At 39.3% G+C, this 20,908-nt stretch overlaps 2 protein-coding genes across 2 annotated transcripts; one reads left to right on the top strand and one right to left on the bottom strand.

The window, feature by feature from the left end:
- The first annotated feature begins 5,351 nt into the window (after positions 1–5,351).
- Positions 5,352–13,790, top strand: LOC112047689 (2-oxoisovalerate dehydrogenase subunit beta, mitochondrial). Its single transcript, XM_052884783.1, has 8 exons — positions 5,352–5,823; positions 8,131–8,267; positions 8,450–8,593; positions 8,869–9,024; positions 9,844–10,015; positions 10,859–11,004; positions 11,946–12,032; positions 12,677–13,790. Exons 1-8 carry the CDS (start codon positions 5,703–5,705, stop codon positions 12,824–12,826), a joined length of 1,113 nt encoding a protein of 370 aa, XP_052740743.1. The 5' UTR covers positions 5,352–5,702; the 3' UTR covers positions 12,827–13,790.
- Positions 13,791–15,330: 1,540 nt separating this feature from the next.
- LOC112047685 (inner nuclear membrane protein Man1) lies at positions 15,331–18,438 on the bottom strand. The gene is made up of 2 exons (XM_024084887.2): positions 18,292–18,438; positions 15,331–18,207 (listed from the first exon to the last, which is right to left on the bottom strand). The coding sequence occupies exon 2, from the start codon at positions 18,197–18,199 to the stop codon at positions 15,884–15,886; it is 2,316 nt and encodes a 771-aa protein (XP_023940655.2). The 5' UTR covers positions 18,200–18,207; positions 18,292–18,438; the 3' UTR covers positions 15,331–15,883.
- Positions 18,439–20,908: the final 2,470 nt, after the last annotated feature.

Below are 20,908 nucleotides of genomic sequence, written 5' to 3'. Positions count from 1 at the left end.
TATGTTTGTACGGGTATGATACAGCCAAATGTATTGATTGTTTGCACACACACAATCAATAATATTGTAACTATATTTTGTCTGGTGGTAAGCTTCGGTTGATAAGCCGATGGACGTTGGGGTCCCAAAGTGCTGGAATGGCGACCCCGCACTAGTAAGCGCAGTGTTGGCCGACCCCCCACCAGGTGGACTGACGACATCAAGCGTGTCGCTGGATGCAGGCGGCTCAGTATCGTGATGTTTAGAAGTCCCTACAAATGGCCTATGTCCTGCAGGGGACGTCCATCGGCTGATATAATGATGATGATGATGAAGCTTCGGTCGTGGCTAATTACCACCCTACCGTTAAAGACGTACGGATAAGCGATTTAGCGTTCCGATACGATGCCACGTAGAAACTGTCAAAGGTAGGAGTAGAATGAACCTGTACCTCTTCCATCTCCGACTAAACTAATGTGAGAAGAGATCGCAGTCAAAGGCTTTTCCAAAGAAAAGAATAATTAATTGGATTTCAACCCACAAGTGACACATCTACCTAACTATATTTCTGGGTTATGACTTGTGACAATATCTCTACTAATATTATAAAGCTGAAGAGTTTGTTTGTTTGTTTGAACGCGTTAATCTCAGGAACTTCGGGTCCGATTTAAAAAATTCTTTCAGTTATAGATAGCCCATTTATCGAGAAAGGCTATATATTATCCTCGTATTCCTACTGAAACGGGAACCACGCGGGTGAAACCGCGCGACATCAGCTACTAAGGACCAAGATGTAAGTCATGCCCCGGCAATGTATTTACCCTACATATTTTCAACGTTATTGAGTAGGACTGTACGTAGGCGCCCTGAAACGTTCGCATACGAAGGACCAAAATAATTGGATTTGAATCCAAATGTCAACTTACCCACCTACCTAGGTTCAAAAAAAAATAACAGCAGCAGAGACTTGAAAAAAACGTTACTCTAACCCAACATCGGATACGTTAATGGCGATGATCCTAAAAATAGGTTGAACGATTGTGATAATCTAGCTTCCATTTAAAATATCCGGTCCTAAGTGAAACTAGGTATTAGAATAATTTCAATGATCCGATTTGTCTAACGACATATAGCTAACTATACTATAAATACAGGTGCTATACGTAGGTCACACTGTAAGTTTTGCATTACATAAAAAAAACTTATTGCTATAACCAAAAACCACCGCCCGCGGACAGATGGAATGACGTACGAGTACATGGCGAAATTATAAGGGCTGTTTGTTGATAATGAAACCCTGAACAGAGAGCAAACTTACAAACAAAGAAACTCACTTTCGCAAGTATAATACAAATCTATACTAATATTATAAAGCTGAAGAGTTTGTTTGTTTGAACGCGCTAATCTCAGGAACTACTGGTCCGATTTGAAAAATACTTTCAGTGTTAGATAGCCCATTTATCGAGAAAGGCTATATATTATGCCCGTATTCCCACTGGAACGGGAAACACGCGGGTGAAACCGCGCGGCGTCTACTAGTATGACATAAAAATGTATTTCTATCGAGATTCGTTTTACATTTTGTTATATATTTGGTGGAGCTCTATACAAGTTACACATCAATGAGAATGACAAATCCGATCTTATAGCTTGATCACGTGACGAGTACGAGTAGTGCAGTATCGATAACGAATGTTATTCTCATTTTTTTTTTCCACTTTTCAAAGCGTTAGCGTTTGTAGAAAGAGAATTGTTGTGTAACTTGGTTACAGACGCTGTATACTTAAAGTTAAATAGGTCCAAATGTTCGCTTGGTCATTTTTACCTTTCCACAGTCTATGTGAAGCTAATAGAGCAATGCACTAAGTCACCGGCCGCGCGTCGTGACTGAAAGTAAAAGTGGGCCTCACTGCAGCTGTTGCACACACACGCACACACACACACACACACAAACACACACTCGCTGAACACAACACGGAGGTCGTATATCGACCTGTGTCTAACCTGGCTGCTTTAGAGGACTCGTTCGTCTACATGGTACAATGCTGAGCTGGTACCTTTTTCAAGGTTGTGCCAAAGATGACAGAGTGCCGTTTGATGCTTCTACTACTTGAGCCTTGTCCAGGTGGTAGAGGCATCAGACACTACAATAGTTCTTAGGCATTGTGGTGTGTGCACAATTTGTAAATTAACGTTTTTTCTCTACTTCTACGACTGCTACGAGTAAGTTATCAAGTCTCTTTTGAGTAAATCTGCCGTACGAACCTGTAGAGAAGTCATTATCATCACTTCCTAGAGAACCAAGCCTCCATTCTTGTATGAAAGGGGACGTGGAGCTGAGACTCACCATTCTGCAATGCGCATTGGCTTAGGATGATAATGTTTGACTCTTGATCACTATCACATGTTAATGACAATGCCCGGAACAGATGGCTTAGCGTATTACACCTCCGAGGCACGGGGCTGTAATACCACCAACTGGGGCTGATTTTTTTTACTGAAATTGTTTGAGCCCAGTACCAAGTTATCTGAAAGTATCTACGTAGACTAGTCACAGGACTAAAGACAGTGTAAGTCCAGAAGTTGTCAGTAGGTAGATACTTATAGTTTACAGTGGCTACTTGTTAGCGAGTGTTTGTGTTGACCGACCACAAACATGCGCATGCGGCCGATCTGTTTGTACGCACACTTTACGTAACTCCCTAACCCCGTAACCCCGTAAACCCGGCTATTTCAACTGTCTCCGAGAATTGTTTATTTCCGGCATACTTATGTATTTTAACACTAGAAGAATTGTAAAATATAAGAAATTCTGCGCTTCGGTTGAAGAAAATATATTCTCTATACTTATAGGATAACTTTGCACCAGGTGACTTCTGTGTACAATTCATTGGCCGGACTACAAATATAAACATTGGAAGGAACCTGTAGGTCTCCGGAGAAATACTGCAATATTTATGAAATAACGAAACCGTTTCTCTTAACATCAATATTTACATCCTCTAACGAATAACGCCTACGAACATGAATACTAGTTATGTTGGTTAATAAATGACTTAAGATGCAGGGTAGCCAGGTACCTAGGTACTTATGTGATATTTTTCCTATTAGGTAATAAGTCATCTAATAGTTTGATTTCTATTCCCACAAAACATATGTCACATGTAAAATGGTTAATACCGATAATAGGAACCGCAACATACTACTTACAATTTAACGAGTTATTATTCGGTAGATTGTAAGGAAGAAGGTAACCTAACCTAACCATCGGTTTCTGAGCTTTGGAAGTTTCGGTTCTTTGGAGTTCTCACGAGATAGATTATGATCTAACGTTATTTACCATTTTGCGGTGTCATGTACTTATGTACTTACATAATAGTCTTAAAAGAAAGATATTTTTTCTACACAAGGCTACATACTCGAAACCTTCAAGCCAGTGAAAAAAACCAGTTGATACCTACTCGTACCTACGTCAATGGATCGTGTTTTATTGAAAAAGCTTGTCCTCGCGTCGGGGGCGACATGATAACCCCATATGCTAATACTCTCCCGCCGGGAAACGAAAGACAAGTCCGTTAATGCGTCTTTAGACCTTTGAACCCTCAGGCGCAGTGGTACTTTGATATTGAGACTTGAAGACTTGACGGCCTCCGGGGAAGGAAAGGAATCTCAGGAGCGTGTGGAAGTATTAAAAAAACTACTTAGGTACTTTAATATGGAGGTATTAGCTTTGTAGGACTAGACTTAGAATTGCGATAAGTGGCGCTTTTTATTTCATGTATTTTTAATCCTCGACGCAATAAGAGGGGTATTATTCGTTTGACGTGTCTGTCTGCCTGTGGCATCATAGCTTCCGAACGGATGAACCGATTTTAGACATGTTTGATGAAAATCGGTTGAGCCGTTTAAAAGTTGTGGGATGTGAAAGTGGAGAAGAATAACCGAATGTCTGTAAATATACTCGAGTGGGTTCTCAAATGAAAGCGCACTGAAAGAGAATATTTATGAGATGATCGAGAGTGTAATTAATAATTTCATGACCTGAAATTATTTTTTTTCAAAATTTTCAATTTTATGTTATTTACTTTTTTTACTGTGGGACTAAAAAGTTACAGGGCATTATAAAGCCGATGCTATTACAAGACATTTTAACAGCTTTAATTTTATGAACAAAATCATTTAGCAACTATTATTTTACGACTGCGTGGCGCAGTGGGTAGTGACCCTGACTTTTGCATCCTGGTCATGGGTTCAATTGCCACAACTGAAAAATATAACAATAGCTACACTAATGCGACCCTTGTTAAACTGGAGTCTAACTTAATCTATCTATTCCACTCCATTAGAGCCCGTTGTCCATTAATTATTGAAAAAATTTAAATGTCAGGAATTATACCTACCTATTAGTACAGGTTAGTACGCTATTATCTTTGGAACTTAAAAGCACTCGAAATAGGTATGTATGAACTATGTATCTATCTATGTAAAGCGCTTTTCTCTGAAATCAAATGTTGAGATTTTATAGTGTAGGTATAAGTACCTACCTACCTAATATTACCAGCAGAAAATCACAACACATTAATTGCTTACCTGCTCATTTTGGAAGTCGATTAATAAAAGCTTGTACCTAATAAGAATTAATAGTTATTAAATGTAAATTGTATTTAAATGAACAACAAAGAATATTAATGGCCATAGTCAATTTATTATTAAAACCTGCCTGCAAACAATGTTGCTTAGACATTTTAATATACTAGCTGACCCGATCAAGCTTCGCTTTGACATAATATGTGGTCTGCTTCCCTAGACCTACCCTACCCCTACCCTGGCCTACTCCTACCCTTAAAAACCCTACCCTACCCTGCCCCTATTTTAAGTAGTAATACGAATCGTTTATGTGGGATTATAGAAGTGTTGTTTTTAGACATTTTTTTTTCAATTTGTAATTTTTATATTAAGTAATTACACTAACCTTGTTCTAACAATCATGAATATGTACATAAAATATGTTGATAAACATCATATGACATGATGCATAGAACTGGAAGAAGATTATAAATAATTTCAGACATCATGTCGAAAGACTTTGAAAAAGGCGCCACTATAGCTATCTATTATGACAGATACTTTGTGAAAACTATAATAATTCTATTATCTATAAAAAAATAGTATATTAATAGGTAAATAATTAGTATTTATCGCACACTTATATGCATTAAATCATGAATATAACTTAAAAATATCACTTTCACATAATTTTGAACGTTGGAACGTATCATAAATGACACTGACAACTGACAAACTATGTCAATGTCATTTGTCAATGTGAGATGTGAATGTTATTGTTTACGTTTTTACTTTTTACTTTTTGCTTTGCTTTTGCTTTGCGATTTTGAATTTTTTTGTTGATTACCGATAGAAATTGTTCAATTTTTTTTAACTTTACTGTAAACTACTCAAGTGTTCACTAAAAACAGACAACAAGTCAAGTAACTCTAGTCAAGTAACAGTAGAAGTGTGTTACATACGCAACATGATAAATGATGAAAAATACAAACAAGTTTTCGTCAAAAACACTGAAGCCGTCATGCTTTATCTGTGTTTATCAAGTTCACTAATTACAATTGCAGATAAGCCGTGCTACTATTATTTAATTTATTCTGATTCCGACCCGCCGCCCGCATCATATGATCATACGCTGCGTGTACCGTGACTCGTGAACAATGGCGGGCTTGGGGAAAAAAATTTCAATCCTCGGAAACTTGGTGAAATATGTCAACAATGGCAGCAAAAGGTTGTCGTCGCACTTTGTTTATCACCCTGATAATGAAGCGCCGGTGGCAGGTATTGTTTTTGTTTTGTTTTTAACTTTAGCTGTTATCAGAACTAAGGTTATAATTGCTCATATATTAGCATCTCTATTAGTTCATGAATCAACTAGATGCAACACAGTGGAAGTCATGAGTTTCATCCACACCCTGCTTCTTCTATCAGGGCCTTTTCTACATTTGACCAGATTGGCCGTTGAGTGTGGGTCTTTGTGTGTATGTCCCTGAATTAATTCCATTGAGCTGAGCTCGCTCCAGAAGCTTAGCAAGCCAACTGCAGCAGTTGCAGATAGCCACTCTCAACCCCATGTGGTGCTGAAGAACCAATGTATGATGCACATTGCTCTGTTACACAGTTACACCTAAGTGTTTTGTACTGTGTAACTGATTGCCTATACAGATAAAGATGTACAAAAATAATAATAAGGGTGTTTTGGTAGTCTTCCAATGACCAAAAAAACTTATTTTTGCCCAAAGCATACCAGTATTTTAATATGCATGACATACCAGCAGACTTCCCAGAACTCTATGACCTATTGAGGCAATTGCTTTGTAAACTAAAATCTCCTCATTCATAAAATTAATAATAAAATAGAATTTGGTGCTTAAATCCATCATACTGTTACTTTGCAGGTTGTGTAGATAATGTTCGATTTTGTGACAAGCACTATCTTAACAATCTCCATTTTTGCTATCACCTTATTAATTTAGTCAAACACTATCGCCAAGGTGTATGAGAGTATTATTCTTTACCGTTTCTAGGCTGTATGCTATGACAAACAACTTTTCATAAAACAACAGTTTGAACTTCTGAACCAAACATTCTTCTGTACAATAAGCGTACTGTACCGTAGCCTCATGGAACATTCTACAGACCTTCTCTGGCTTTGTGATCACATCCCAATTTGAGGCCATTTTTGACGATGTAGCAAAGACAATGGACCAAGTCTGGCACAAATGCCTAATAGTTTAGGTCATTCGCTTTGACTTGCCTAGCAGACTAGTCTGATTGTTTAAGAGTTATCTGGCAAATCATATTTTCCAATATTGCATAGACTAGGGGTCCATGCTCTCCCTGCTTCTATAATATTTTTTTTTTTAAACAATGAATATTTGCCATATTTTTTTTAAATATAACCAATATTCCCATTCCCCTACGACTAGTCGGGAAAGACTGTATTAGGAGTGGGTACGACAATAAACCAACCCTCGGTGACAGATCCTACTGCTTTTACTGTTGAGCCATTGAGGCTACAAAATATTTTTAATAAATTTACACAGAGTACCCATCACCTGGCAATGCACTGCTAAATACTTAGGTATGATCATTGATTCATCCAGGTCCTTCAGGACCAATTCATGTGTCAGGCCACAGACACTCCATGATTTGTATGCAATAACGACTTGTTTATAAACCAAGAAGATGACCCCATAATCGCCCAATACATGAAACAGTTTTTTTTCGAAAACTTTTTTTGAGAGAGTTGCCACCCATCTTAACCAACTAGTAGTTGAGGCTAGCAACTGCTGATTGTAGATGTCCTAAAAGGTCCACTATGATCCTGACGAAGACATAACGGCCGATAATGCTTCCCAGGCAACACAAACACAAGCTACACAGTGTCTTTGATGGCCCCCTATCTCTGACGTCATCCAGATGTGGGGTCAATCCACGGCCAAGGGGGCCTCAGGTGTGATACACTCAGGCCAAAATACCCTCTAAGCCAAGGGCTGAGTCTCAGAAGAGCCGCCCTTAGAGAGTTGTTACGCCTATCTCTTCTGCTTCTCCCTTGGAGCCCCATCAGGCGACGCTTCTGCGCTCGCTCGAGCCCCCGATGACGCCACTGACGTCCCATTAAGAAGCCCTCATGTGCACATAACCAAATGACAAAAAAACAAGCTTTATCAGTTAACGATCATGACCAGTACTATTTAATTGTCAACCTGCACATTATTATGTTAATGTATATGAATAATGTTAGTGAAAAAATTAACAATGAGGAATGATGATAATGATTGCTGTAAAATAATGTTATTGCACTTTGTTTAGCAACCAGATGATAAATTACTGTTTTTACAAACTTAGACGTACACTTCTTAGTGTGATAACAACAGAGACTGAAATTTTACTTAGAAGAAAATGAAGTTCAGTACATAATTACTTGTCCCAGGACTTGAACACACACAGGCTAACCAATTAACCTGTTAGGCAGTTGTTCAATACATCCCCAGAATTTGTACAAACGTTTTTGCTACTTCATGTCTTATATGCAATATTAACAAAATAACTTAATAAATATTAATTGATTACCCTTGTTTTCAGGGGAGACATCAAAAATGAACATGATGCAGGCCATCAACAATGCGATGGACCTCACCCTCAAGTCTGACCCCACTGCAGTGCTGTTTGGTGAGGATGTGGGATTCGGTGGGGTCTTCCGTTGTGCCCTGGGGTTACAGGTATATAACCACATTATAAGTTATTGTAAGGGTTCCATGCTCCAAGGGAGACAAATCTTACGGTTGTGACTTCATCTAGTGGTTTTATGTTTATTCGTTACATACGAAAATAGATGTGTTTGGGTGTATCAATCCTGGATGCAACAGTCCGGTTTTTTTTATTGTCAATGTTTAACTTTCAGGAAAAGTACGGGAAAGACCGTGTGTTCAACACGCCGCTGTGCGAGCAAGGGATCGCGGGCTTCGGCATCGGACTCGCCACGGCGGGCGCCACCGCCATCGCGGAGATACAGTTCGCTGACTACATCTTCCCGGCGTTTGACCAGGTGCTTGTGTAGTAATATATATTTAAGTATTCAATACTCCGCTGTGTGAGCAAGATATAGAATGAACAATATCTGTTTTAATCGCGCGCCCTTAGTTACAACTATTTTAATTTTACTCCTTCTTCTTTCCTGGGTCTTTTCCGCACTTGCCAAGCGAGCTCACTCCAGAAACTCAGCAGTCCGCCCAGGTCGCCGAACGCCTCATGGAGTGTTGCTGGGGAGCCAACGAGTGCTGCGCCTTTTCCTTTCCTTAAAATTCCTTGCCTAATTTCCAGCTAGTGAACGAGGCAGCCAAGGCCCGGTACCGCTCGGCGGGCCAGTTCGCGTGCGGAGGCCTCACCGTGCGCGCGCCGTGCGGGGCCGTCGGCCACGGGGGCCTCTACCACTCGCAGAGTCCCGAGGCCTTCTTCGCGCACGCCGCGGGACTCAAGGTTACTTTTGTTGCATAATATCTTGTATAATATAAAAGTTAACGGGAACGATGGCCCACCTAAAACGAAGGAACATCTCCTGACGCTTGCAATGTGCTGTGTGCCTATCAATTATGGAGCAGATTTTAGACCGTGAGCCGGTCGATTTTGATTGAAATACAGCGATTCTGCTTTGCAGCAATTGTACCTGTTCAACCTCCTGTAATTGCAGCAACCGTGTCCTTCAGACGGAAACGCAGTCATGACATCACAAATTACATGACGATACTTACCGGAATGAGCTCTGTCACAAAAAGCGAAGCTTCTACTTACTTATTATTAAAAGTAACACAATCAACTCATGTCCGCAGTTTCTAGAACTAAACGAAATTGGTTTTTTTTTTATTTTAATATAAGAATGCGAGGGATTACCAGCAAAACTTCTCTATAACTTCAGCAAGTTTTATAAAAGAATAGAACGGGTATACAAAACTGTGATTGTGCCGTCATTTTGTGTTTGTTTGTATAGAGGAAACAACTCGAGCAGGTCTCAGGTCTTGTGACCTTGGGTGCAGGTTTAAGGGATCCCTTTATAATGCATTAACATTCGCCTCCCCTGCCTGATATGTTCTCCATGCTCACACTACAACATTCAAAAATACCTCCTTTTTATTATAATAATTAAAAAAATAATAATGAATGTTAATACCATCGGTACTCGAGAAAATCGTAACACATGTTATGAAGGAATTACTTATCAATACACCAGTTGGTCACAAATCCCGATCGGCCTCCGCCTGAAGATGGCCCAACTCATGAATGACATTGAACTGGTTCAAGGTCGTGGTCCCCAGAGGTCCCATAGCAGCCAAAGGCCTGCTGCTCGCGTGTATCCAGGAGCAGGACCCCTGCATCTTTCTGGAGCCCAAGATCCTGTACCGCTCCGCCGCTGAGGAGGTGCCGGTGGACAGTTACACCTTGCCGCTCGGGAAGGCACAGGTTTTGAGAGAAGGTAAAAACACAGTATAATATAATAAAAAAATACAACCGACTTCAAAATCACAAAAATGTTTCTACTAAACTAAAAAGCGAAATTGTATTTTTTTGTGGTTTCTGATCAGTTTGAAGGCGGTAGCATAAATATTTAGGATTTTTAGACAGTTCTTCCAGAAACGACTTTAATACACACACTACAGCACACACACACAGCACTAACTTGGTACCGCCTTCAAACTGATCAGAAGGTAGCACATACAATTTTATTTTTAGTTTAGTAGAAACATTTTTGTGATTTTGAAGTCGGTTGCATTTTTTATTTTTCCATTTTTAGTTATTATATGTTATCAAAATACTACTTTAACCTTTACTCACATACATTAATCCCTGTTTACCCCTACAAAATATGATCATTTAACATCTGCTTTGTTTGAGTTGACCCATCTAGATGTAATGTTCTTATTAATATTAATTAATCACAAGATAGCTACTGTAAACTGTCGAGGAATTCCCTTAGCTGTCCTTTGTTTCCATCACCAGACCCTTAATGTTAGTCACAACTCATCTAAATGTAAAGTTCTCATCAATACAAATTAATCAAACCCAAACACAAGGTAGCTACTGTAAACCGTTGAAGAGTTCCCTTAACTGTCCCTCGTCTCCATCACCAGACCCCTAACGATACAGTTTAGACTTCTGGCTTTCCAAAAATGTTGGGAGGCATCGAATGTGTTAAGGGGAGTTTGGAAGTGAGTGAGTCCTTACACGTGATTAAGATTGATTGGTGATTAAGATTTGTACACAGGCCATAGGTGTGGGGTAATTAGTGATGTGCATATGTTGATTATTGCATTTCCAGGAGACGCAGCTACGTTGATAGCGTGGGGTACTCAGGTGCACGTGCTGCTGGAGGTGGCAGAGATGGCAGAGGAGAGGCTGGGCGTCCGCTGTGACGTCATCGACCTCATGTCCATCCTGCCGTGGGACGTTGACACCGTGTGCAATGTGAGTATGTGACCATCAGGTTAGACACAGGCTCCGCCACACCGCAAGCTCTAGGACGTAGGTGCCGGTGCAGACTACCCCACACGGCTGAGTCATTGGTCCGTATGTACGTAAGATCGAAATATGTGGAACTACTATTTGGATATTCATATGATTGAAATAAAGGCTACAATAATTCTCTATGTATTCCTTATTGGTATGTATTCATATTCAAACCAATATTTTTTTTAATCAAGAATTTTAGTTATTAAAAAGTGTGTCAAGACCCCAGGAAATTAAATAGGGAAACATTTTCTATCAATCCGTTTAAAATGTGACGTTTACACGACGACTCGTTAACAAGTTCGAGCGACCAATACAAAAGTGTCTTGTGTGACGTCAAACGACAGGGTCGCATAGTGCGCTAGAATGGCGTTCTTTTAAGAGTGTGCAATATATAATTTGGTGGTTACAAATGGTTCTGGATCTCAGATTCTAGAAAAGTTAGGAGCCTGATATTTGGGTGAATGATATTTCAAAGTGTTAGCTTCGTTATGACTATACACAATTTGTAAAACTTTTTTAGATAGTTTTTTTTTTTTTTAAATACAAGTTTTGCTCACATTTTGGTTTCAATCTCAAGAAGAGCAAGCTTATTTTCTTAAATTTTTGTTTTGTATAGAAAATTAGGTCTTGAACATGGCCATTTTGTTTTTCGTTATGTTGTTTAATTCACTTGCAATTAGGTAAAAATGGAGTTGGCGCTCACGTCATAAAATTTGCGTCGCGCGTCAATCGCTCCGTGCTTTTCACTCACGTGAAAGTCATAATTCGGCGTCTCGTTTGCGCTTCGAATTTTATCCATATCGTACCGACGCGCTGCGCGCTCTTAAATGCTTAGTATATGCTGACATTTTAACTCTCTCAAAATACGTAAATAGATAGAACTCATCTGTTTGCAGTCAGTGAAGAAGACCGGCCGATGTCTGATAGCGCACGAGGCGCCGCTCACCGCCGGCTTCGGCGCCGAGTTGGCTGCTACCATACAGGTATTCAGGCCTTGGCCACCACGCCTGCGGGACATCTGAGTGCCCCAGACTCTAGAGCCCGCTGGTTGCGTATTGTTAGGTTCCTCACTCTAGAGTCTAGAGTGTGGAACCTCCTCACAATACGCGCTATCTCAAGGCAATGCCTTCTATATCTGACCCTTGATGCAGCAAATAAGCGAAAGCTTCTTAAGGTGTTGGTTTTTGTTATAAGACCATTGACTGAAGCAACTCTGGGCCTACCTTACATGCATCATGGTCCTATTCTATTATCAATTATTATTGCATGGCGCACTAACTGATCTACTAGCACTTTATCAGGTGTATTTTTGAAAGAAATTTTACTTCAGTCGTTTTTTTTTGTTATTTTTTTATGCAATATGAACTTTCGCTTGTCAATATGGTCTTAGTTGAAGTGCGCTTACTTAGAAGATGTCTATTCACTCTTGCTTTAAAGGTGTTTATATTACGTGTCCCATAAGGGCATGCCAAATGGTTGCTGTGCGAACTAGAAATGTGGATGCAAATAGTTTCGTACAAGTTGCCTGGACATTCACAACGTAAGGATGCCACCGTTCTCGGCGTCTTGCGGTTCTGTGGTAGACAGGAGAAGGAGGAGTTAGATGGTGATGTATTATGTGTGTCAGGAGGAGTGCTTCCTGCACTTGGAGGCGCCGGTGGCGCGCGCGGCGGGCTGGGACGCGCCCTTCCCGCACGTGTTCGAGCCCTTCTACCTGCCCGACCGCTGGCGCTGCTTCGACGCGCTGCAGCGGCTGCTCGCCTACGACCAGCAGTAGCAGTTGCGTAGTCGGCCGTGTTTGTAATAGTACATTATGATGTTAGTGTGGTAAGTTGAAAATTACAGCCGAGGCGATATTGCAGCTCGAGCCGTAGGCGAGAGCTATAGTAAGGAAACAGAGGCTGTAATAATCAAAGCGCACGTACCTATGTCATACGACGTTTTATAACACATTTGCGGGGAACCATACTTTGAACACACTTTCTGAAAATGTCTTTTTGATGAAATCTTTGTCTGTTTTCATTATGATGACATTTTAAAAATGACAAGTGTATGCTTGTCATTTTTGCACAGATAGCGAAGTGCGTGCGTTTTTGTTAGTCAAATGCACCAAAACCTGCCAGTATTACTAATACCGTAAATTAATATTTTTGTGTTCCTGATACAGGTTGACATTTATTGTCAAAATTATTAAAATGAAAGAAAGTTAATTTTATATAGAAAATGTTGAGCACTTTTCTGACATAAAAACTCTTTGCCAAGAGTTTAAAAAGTACCGTTCCTTTTTAGACAGATGATAAAGGCTTTATATTACATTACGGCACTTGTGCATTTTACTTTACATTGCGGCACATGTGCATAATGAGATACATTACGATATTGAAATTGGTGAAATAAGCGATTGAGCAAATGTGTTATAAATATGATTTAGGTAAGATTTACACTTCAATTTTCTTCAAAGTAAAGTGGTAATCTCTATGTATTTCAAGTTTACCTTACGTTGAAGAAAATTGTAATTTAAATCTTAATCCGTGTTTATAAATATGGCCGATAAAGTTTAGTTTAGTATCTCTTCTTAGGTTACCATTACCAATACCATTAACAAAGTAAGGATGTTTGTTTAACTTGAACGTTGAATGTGTTCGTTTTGAATGACATATTATATTTCTCCCTATGAAACACTACAAATACAGGGAGATATAATATATTTACTTAACAATAAAAATATTTAATAAGTTGTTTATATTTGTTTTCTTGTTCCTATATAGATATTATAAAATGTGAAACTGCTTCAAATTCAATGCTTTTTTAGCTCATAAATACGCATTTAATATTAAGGACGATATTAAATTTCTTTAAATATCTCGATTTTCCAAGTTAGATACAACAGTCACTGTCAGAACTCGACGATTTCTGTGGCGCATTTGGTAATGCTAAGGCTTTCAATAGAGGTCCAGGGTTCGGTCTCAACTCAGGTCTATTTAGGATTTTAAATTTTCTAAATTGGCTCGGGGTCAGGGGTGGTAGAAGAAACGCTTCGAGCAGGTCCCAGGACTTGTGAACTTATGTGTAGGTGTAAAAGACGTTTTTTTTGAAGAAATTTGGAATGGAAATGGATTTTACTCTGGATTAACACATACTTAGGCTACTTTTTATCCCGAAAAAATCCATGGTTTCCCGAGATTTGCGAAAACTGACTATAATTATATGAATGTTTGTTACTCTTTCACGCCTAAACTACTTAACCGAATTAGCTGAAATTTGGAATTGAGATATATTATAGGATTTACACATAGGCTACTTTTTATCCCGGAAAAATCCATGGTTTCCGTGTGATTTGTGAAAAACTAAATTCCACGCGGACGAAGTCGCGGGCGTATGCTAGTTATTAAGTAATATTTTTAATAGTGTTTCGTATTTTATAAACATTGTTAAAAATTAAATAAATGAGACTAATTACAATACTTAAAATAATTGCACTAACGACTAGCAGCACTTCAGTTCTTTGTTAGGCAGTGTATATTTAAACCATCACTATTCGCTGTTGTAACAACTTCATACAAATACCTCCCTTTTAGAATAATTTAAATAAAGAATGTCAATATCACCCTTACTCGAGGAACTCTTAACAAAATTAGATAATTAGGTGGTGTTAGGTGTATCATTTGCGTTTTATCCATCAATTACGGGACACCCTGTAACTATAGTTAGTTAAGACTTAAGTACCTACTATATTGTGTGAAATAAAACAAGTTGTTTTTATCTAAATTATTTATTTATTACTGAAAATCAAATCGATAAAAAAAATATTCTAGAAAATAAAGCAAATGTTAGTAAGTAAAGATTATTACAAATAAATGTCGGAAAAGTAACACATAGCTGTAAGATAAGTTGTGCCATTTTTTATACAAATGGTAAATTAAACTTACAGACTCTCTAAATAATAGAAACTTAAACCTAAGTACTTTTAACTAAAGACTACATGTTTTAGTAATTATTTTGTTCCAAAAAAAGTGAAAAAGAAATTAAATTTATAAATCTACTAAAATTATTAAAGACAATAAAATTACATATTATTTTGTGATGTCAAATATTTACAAGTTTTATTTACTTTCAAAGTCTACAAAGTTATAACATAGTCATGGACTTATATTTACCCAGACGCAGTTCATTGTATATTATTAATATAAATAAAGTCTAAAAAACGCAGGATATGGGTAAAATGCACCATATTTTTGATGGTGACGCCTGAAATAGAATTATTTGCCTAGTTTAGAGATGTTGTCACCTGATAACTTTTTTTTTTAATTGAATTTTTTCAATTCAAATAAATTATACTAAGTATTAAGTGAGCTGCAGAGACAATTTGCAGTGTCTAGCTAAATATAAGTCTGTGACTCTTAATCTTTTCTATTTTAGTCCCCGCGCTACACACAAATGCAGAGCTTAATGTACTCAGTACAAACAGTGAACAATTAATTAAACATTTGCTTGCATTGAGATAAGTGTATATTCTAAGACTGCAGACTTGCCCCAAACAAAGAGTCACAAGTACCACATAATGCAAATAATTTATACCAAACATCTATTACAATATTAAACTTACAAAACATGGACTCCAACAATGAGCATTTCAGAATATCCCCAACAAAACATACACATATATTAAAAAGACAATATTTTTGTCATAACAGCAAGTAATTAAGAACACAAAAACATTAGTTTAACTAGTAAAAACTATAATCTTATTACATAAATTTTGTACGCTTTCGCTTCAATAAATACCACATCGAGAGAATCAGTATCAAAAATTCCTATTAACACTAACAAAAATCTATTCATCAAATGGCCGTTGCATCCTGGAAGGTTTCAAATATGGCCCAGAAGAGGGGGAATATGGAAACCTTTGCATGTACCGCTCTAGACGGAGATACTTGACAGTTATCAGACGTCCTTCGTACCACCAGCCGTGCAGACTCTTGTAGACTACACCAGCGTCTGTCGGAGACGGGCATTTGACGTACACACAGCAGGAAGTTCTCTCGATATCTATGTGAAGTATATTGCAGCGTTCACATTTCTCCAGGATAACATCTTGTATTATGGTCCTTAAATTCGGATTTGCATCGTTCTTGTCGAACATATGGCGGATTTTCAAGCACGGCGTCGGCGATACAGTGAGATTGTTGACTGATCCTTCCTGAGTTTCAAACGCCTGCCCCTGCCATGAGGTGCTGCGCTTCGGGCTGCTGGTGGCTATCCATCTCCACACCCTGCAGTCCTCCCCGTCAACAGATTGCACCTCCATCCGCACTCGACTCTCGTTCTTTTGAATAAACTTGACAGCAGCATCCCAAGTAGATGCCAAATTTTCTCTATTCTGTGGTGATATTAAAGTGTCCCTAATGTGGTCAACTGATATGTAAGGTTCTCCACTCTCTTCGGTCTCCTGGGAAATCACATCAATGATTTGCTCCACCATCGAGTATATCTTCTCGCTCTTCACTTTCTTATAACTTATGTAGAACTTGTACGCTTTCTGCAAACCTAAGATAACAATAGACAAACCTATGACAACAATGACAGTGGAGCCAGCCGAATACAAGGTGTTGACAATTAGACACGAGATGGGAGTGGAAGGGTCGGCCAATGCTAGAGCTATGCTACCTTTATTGCGTTGTGGAACAAGTAGGTCTGTGGAGGAGAGCGAGGAATACTCAACATCTTTAGAATACAAGTTCTTGAGCTGCACAACATTTATACCCCATTGAGGGTTGTGGATCAACAACACTTGTAGATTGTTCAGATCAGTTCTGCATTGGCTGACATCAACAGCATCAGATCTGACACTGGCCATTTCAATGATTTCCTTCTCTGTAAGATACGGCAAGGCATCCGGCTTGCCACATTTGTAATTAGCAGCACGAGCAGTAAGTTCTGGATGAATAACTTTTAAAAGATCTTTCGCATAACTGACTTGCTCTTTGGGCACACAATTTATGCCCGGCCTGTTGCCTGGTATTCCTAATTGACAGAAGGTTATCCCACTTTTGGGATCGTCCACTACAGAAGTGATATCATTCTTCTTAACTATGTACATAAAAAAAACGCAAAAAAAAAAAAGTGCAACAAGACCAACTAGGGCGAGAGAAACCATGTTGCTTTTTAAGAATTTCTTGTCATTAGAAGCCTTGTAGTCCGCAATATCAGATCTGGCCACTCCGGTGATGTAGGACCTGCGGGCAGTCAATGAGCCACCGTTGTTGGAATCTCTGTCTAAGAATGCAGTAGGTTTAGGATCAGCTTTGAGAGCAGATAAGCGTCGAGTGAAATTACTCATATAAGGAGACTCAACTTCATCTATAGTTGACGTGGAAGGCTGGTAAGTAGTGGTGGTGTAGTTGGATGTGTAGTTAGACATGTAGTTGCTGCCTGACGGGCGGTCCGCCAGGGAGGAGGTCAGCCCCAGTCTAGACCGTATGGAGTTCAAATTATCAGAAGACGATAGAGTTGAACCAAAGTTAGTAGAATGAGATGCAGATGGACGAGAGAAAATTGAAGGCTTCGGTGGGCTCGTCGACACGTCGTGAGCAGGCAATGTGCTAGATATGTAGTCACTCGACCTGGAATTGCTTCTGAACGATGTGGAGGTCTTTTTGTCGCCATCGACGTCACTGTCCGAGCCGGTTTCGTAATCGTCCTGATCGTTGGCGTACGTGCGCGTCACGCGCCGCGTGGTCACCGTCTCCACCTCCTCGTGCGTGCGCACGGGCGACTTCTCTTCGTCAGATTCGGAACCTTTGTCAGAATCGCGTTTCAATGGAGAGCCCTTCTTGACAGGTGTTCGTCGTGATTTGGTGACCGGAGGCAACATCGCCGTACCGGTAGTGGCTCGACGGCCTCTCTTTTCTTTCGCGCTATTGGTGTCTATGTCAGATTCCTCGCCGCTCGAATACCGTGCGAGGGAGCGCCTACTCTCGGCCTTGCTGTCGACACTATTTCTAGGCTTGGTCTTGTTGTCGAGCACCATTTTCAACTTTTTTACGAGCAATTTTCTCGTGGACGCCGTGATGGGCATCACCGGGAACCCATGCTCGGCCAGTTTGGTGCGGAGCTCCGCGTCTGACATTGAATCGACTTGATCGGCCATTGTGAAATCTGCAAAACACGAATAATTTTAACGCACTATCACAGTATTCAAACCAAAACTCTAGTTATAAAGTAAATAGCAACTTTATTCACCTTGTTTATAAAATATACACACAAATATTACGTCAAATTATTTCTAAAATACAAAAATTCACCGGCGCGTCATCTCGCACGCGCTAAAAAACGTCGTTAACCACAGACAAATCACAATATCACACGTCACAGACTGCGTATATTATTCCTTGGACTGCAATCCCAGACCATTAAAAAGAAAGGACCTGCCTCGTAAACGTAACGTTTCATTTGAAAGTATTTAAACCTTAATTTTATCAAATTTTTAATAAAAACAATTTATAAAAAGAGTCGATTCTTTTGACGAAACAGCCAAACATCGATTAGTAATCGAATATTCTATGTATTTAATCTGTGATAGTCTAAGCAATGTCACAGTAAATATGCAAACAGTAGTTTGACTTCATACTAGAGGTCGAAACGCGAGCTATACCTCAATTTCAATTTCAACTTACTAGTTAAATAGATTTTATTAATTAGAAATAAGACTAACTCACTAACATACTAAACTTAAAACAGATACACTAACAATATACTAAACCGAGGGTTTTCTCTGTGCATGTTTACGTGCCGCGCGCTGTAAGTATTTATTTCAAAAATACGGCCGAGTATACTGCTTGTATATATTTTTACTGTGCACAATGTGTTTGTTAGTGTGTGTAAAAATTACGCGTGTGTGTATTGCGAGTCAAATTTATAGTTGTGTGTAGTGTATGGACACAGAAAATACTTAGTGGTGTTAAATGTTTTCGATGTGTGAGTTTACCTCGTCCCCCTCAAAAAATGACAGACTTTTTTGTTGGTGAATTTGGGTGCGAACCGCGTCCAGTTATTAATGGTCTAAGATTTGAAATATAAGAGTATACATAATACTCTACAGTCACACAACAAAGTACCACAGAGTACGCAACAACAAAGTACCACAGAGTACGCAACAACAAAGTACTACAGAGTACGCAACAACAAAGTACCACAGAGTACGCAGATAACCCATTTATCGAGGAAGGCTATAGGTTATATACTAGCGGACGCCCGCGACTTCGTCCGCGTGAAAGTCGTTGTAAACTTTCAACTACCCCTATCCCTACCCTACCTCTACCCTACCCTATCCCAACCCTACCCCTACCCTACCACTACCCTACCCCTACCCTACCCTACCCCTGCCCTACCCCTACCCTCCTCTACCCTACCCCTACCCTACCCTACCTTCTTTATTTATTCCCACCCCCCGCGAGTCACATCGAGCGCGGCAACCGTTAGGTACACAAAAATAATCCATATAGCATGAATAGCTATATGGATTATTTTCGCGCGATGGCTTAGCGTATTTCTTGTATAACTTTGGTGTTTCTTTACCGATTTTTATGATTCTTTTTTTATTGAATAGGTAATAATGTTAACTTTTTTAGTTAGGGATGAGTGATGAGTGTTATAAACATAAGAGTATACAAATATAATTAGAAAGCTCCAAACTGCTAAGCTATCGAGAGTTACGCGTGTTATTGTGAGTCAACCATAAAAGATAGACATATATATGCTGTTGTGTTTTTATAGATAATTTTAAGGAGAACATTTCCGTCATACATGATTTCTATGTAGCTTTAACCATTAAAGCTGTACACGCGACGGAAGCTTAAAAAATTGAGTAAGTTCTCCCGTTTTCTCAACATTTCTCTTCACTGCTCTGCTCCTATTGATCGTAGCGTAATGAAAAGTATACTATAACCTGCCCAGGAGTATATAATAATTGTGCCAAGTTTCGTTAAAATCCGTCCAGTAGTTTTTGTTTCTATAAAGAACATACAGACAGACAGACAGACAAAAATTTTACTGATTGCATTTTTGGCATCAGTATCGACCACTAATCACCCCCTGATAGTTATTTTGGAAATATATTTCATGTACAGAATTGACCTCTCTACAGATTTATTATAAGTATAGATAGATAGATTATCCTAGTATTCCTACGGGAGCGAGAACCACGCGGGTGAAACCGCGCGGCGTCAGCTAGTAGTATCAAAATTGAAAAAAAAAACATTGAAACTACTGATGCGTCGTACTGATTCGAGAATGTATTCAATTTTGTATTTGGAACGGATACGACACCGTCGTGCTCCGTACGCTCTATCTGCCTATGATTGTTTAATTTGTGGTTTTTGTGAATAGTTTATAAATACATATATAAAAACATAAAATTCCATTTTTCTTGAATAATATTGAAAATTACTGATGCGACGCTTCGTGTCGTACTGAATCAAAATTGTATTAGTTTTTGAATTTGTAATCTGGAATGGCTGCATTACTGCCATGTTGGCGCGCTCTTTCTGCCCATTATAGTTTAATCTGTGTTTATAGGTATGATTCTTCTTAATACCACCTACAAGTAAGTAAATAAAAAAAAAAGTGTGTCAGCTCCGACGCACGAATGGAGTTTACTCTTTTCAATAGCAACGCCTGAAAAGTGAAAGGTGCGCAACCGAGGTGCAGCGCTGCGTGCGCGCCCGCCAACAGCGTGCACGTGCGTGCGGACGCGCTAGGCATGTGCACGCTATGGCGGCTACGTACGGTGAAAGGTGCGCAGAATAGGTTGCGCACAAAACACGTACCGAGGGGTATAAATGAAAAATCGATTGTTAAG

Source organism: Bicyclus anynana, chromosome 12 (genome assembly GCF_947172395.1).
Source record: "Bicyclus anynana chromosome 12, ilBicAnyn1.1, whole genome shotgun sequence".
NCBI lineage: Eukaryota > Metazoa > Arthropoda > Insecta > Lepidoptera > Nymphalidae > Bicyclus > Bicyclus anynana.
This window is presented reverse-complemented; position numbering and strand designations above follow the sequence as displayed.

What these genes read in the sequence shown, in the direction of transcription:
- LOC112047689 (XM_052884783.1), top strand. Translation starts at nt 5,703, where the DNA reads ATGGCGGGCTTGGGGAAAAAAATTTCAATCCTCGGAAACTTGGTGAAA. An exon ending in GGCACAGGTTTTGAGAGAAG is followed by an intron (nt 10,016 to 10,858) that starts GTAAAAACACAG and finishes TTGCATTTCCAG; the next exon opens with GAGACGCAGCTACGTTGATA. An exon ending in ACGTTGACACCGTGTGCAAT is followed by an intron (nt 11,005 to 11,945) that starts GTGAGTATGTGA and finishes ATCTGTTTGCAG; the next exon opens with TCAGTGAAGAAGACCGGCCG.
- LOC112047685 (XM_024084887.2), bottom strand. Translation starts at nt 18,199, where the DNA reads ATGGCCGATCAAGTCGATTCAATGTCAGACGCGGAGCTCCGCACCAAA.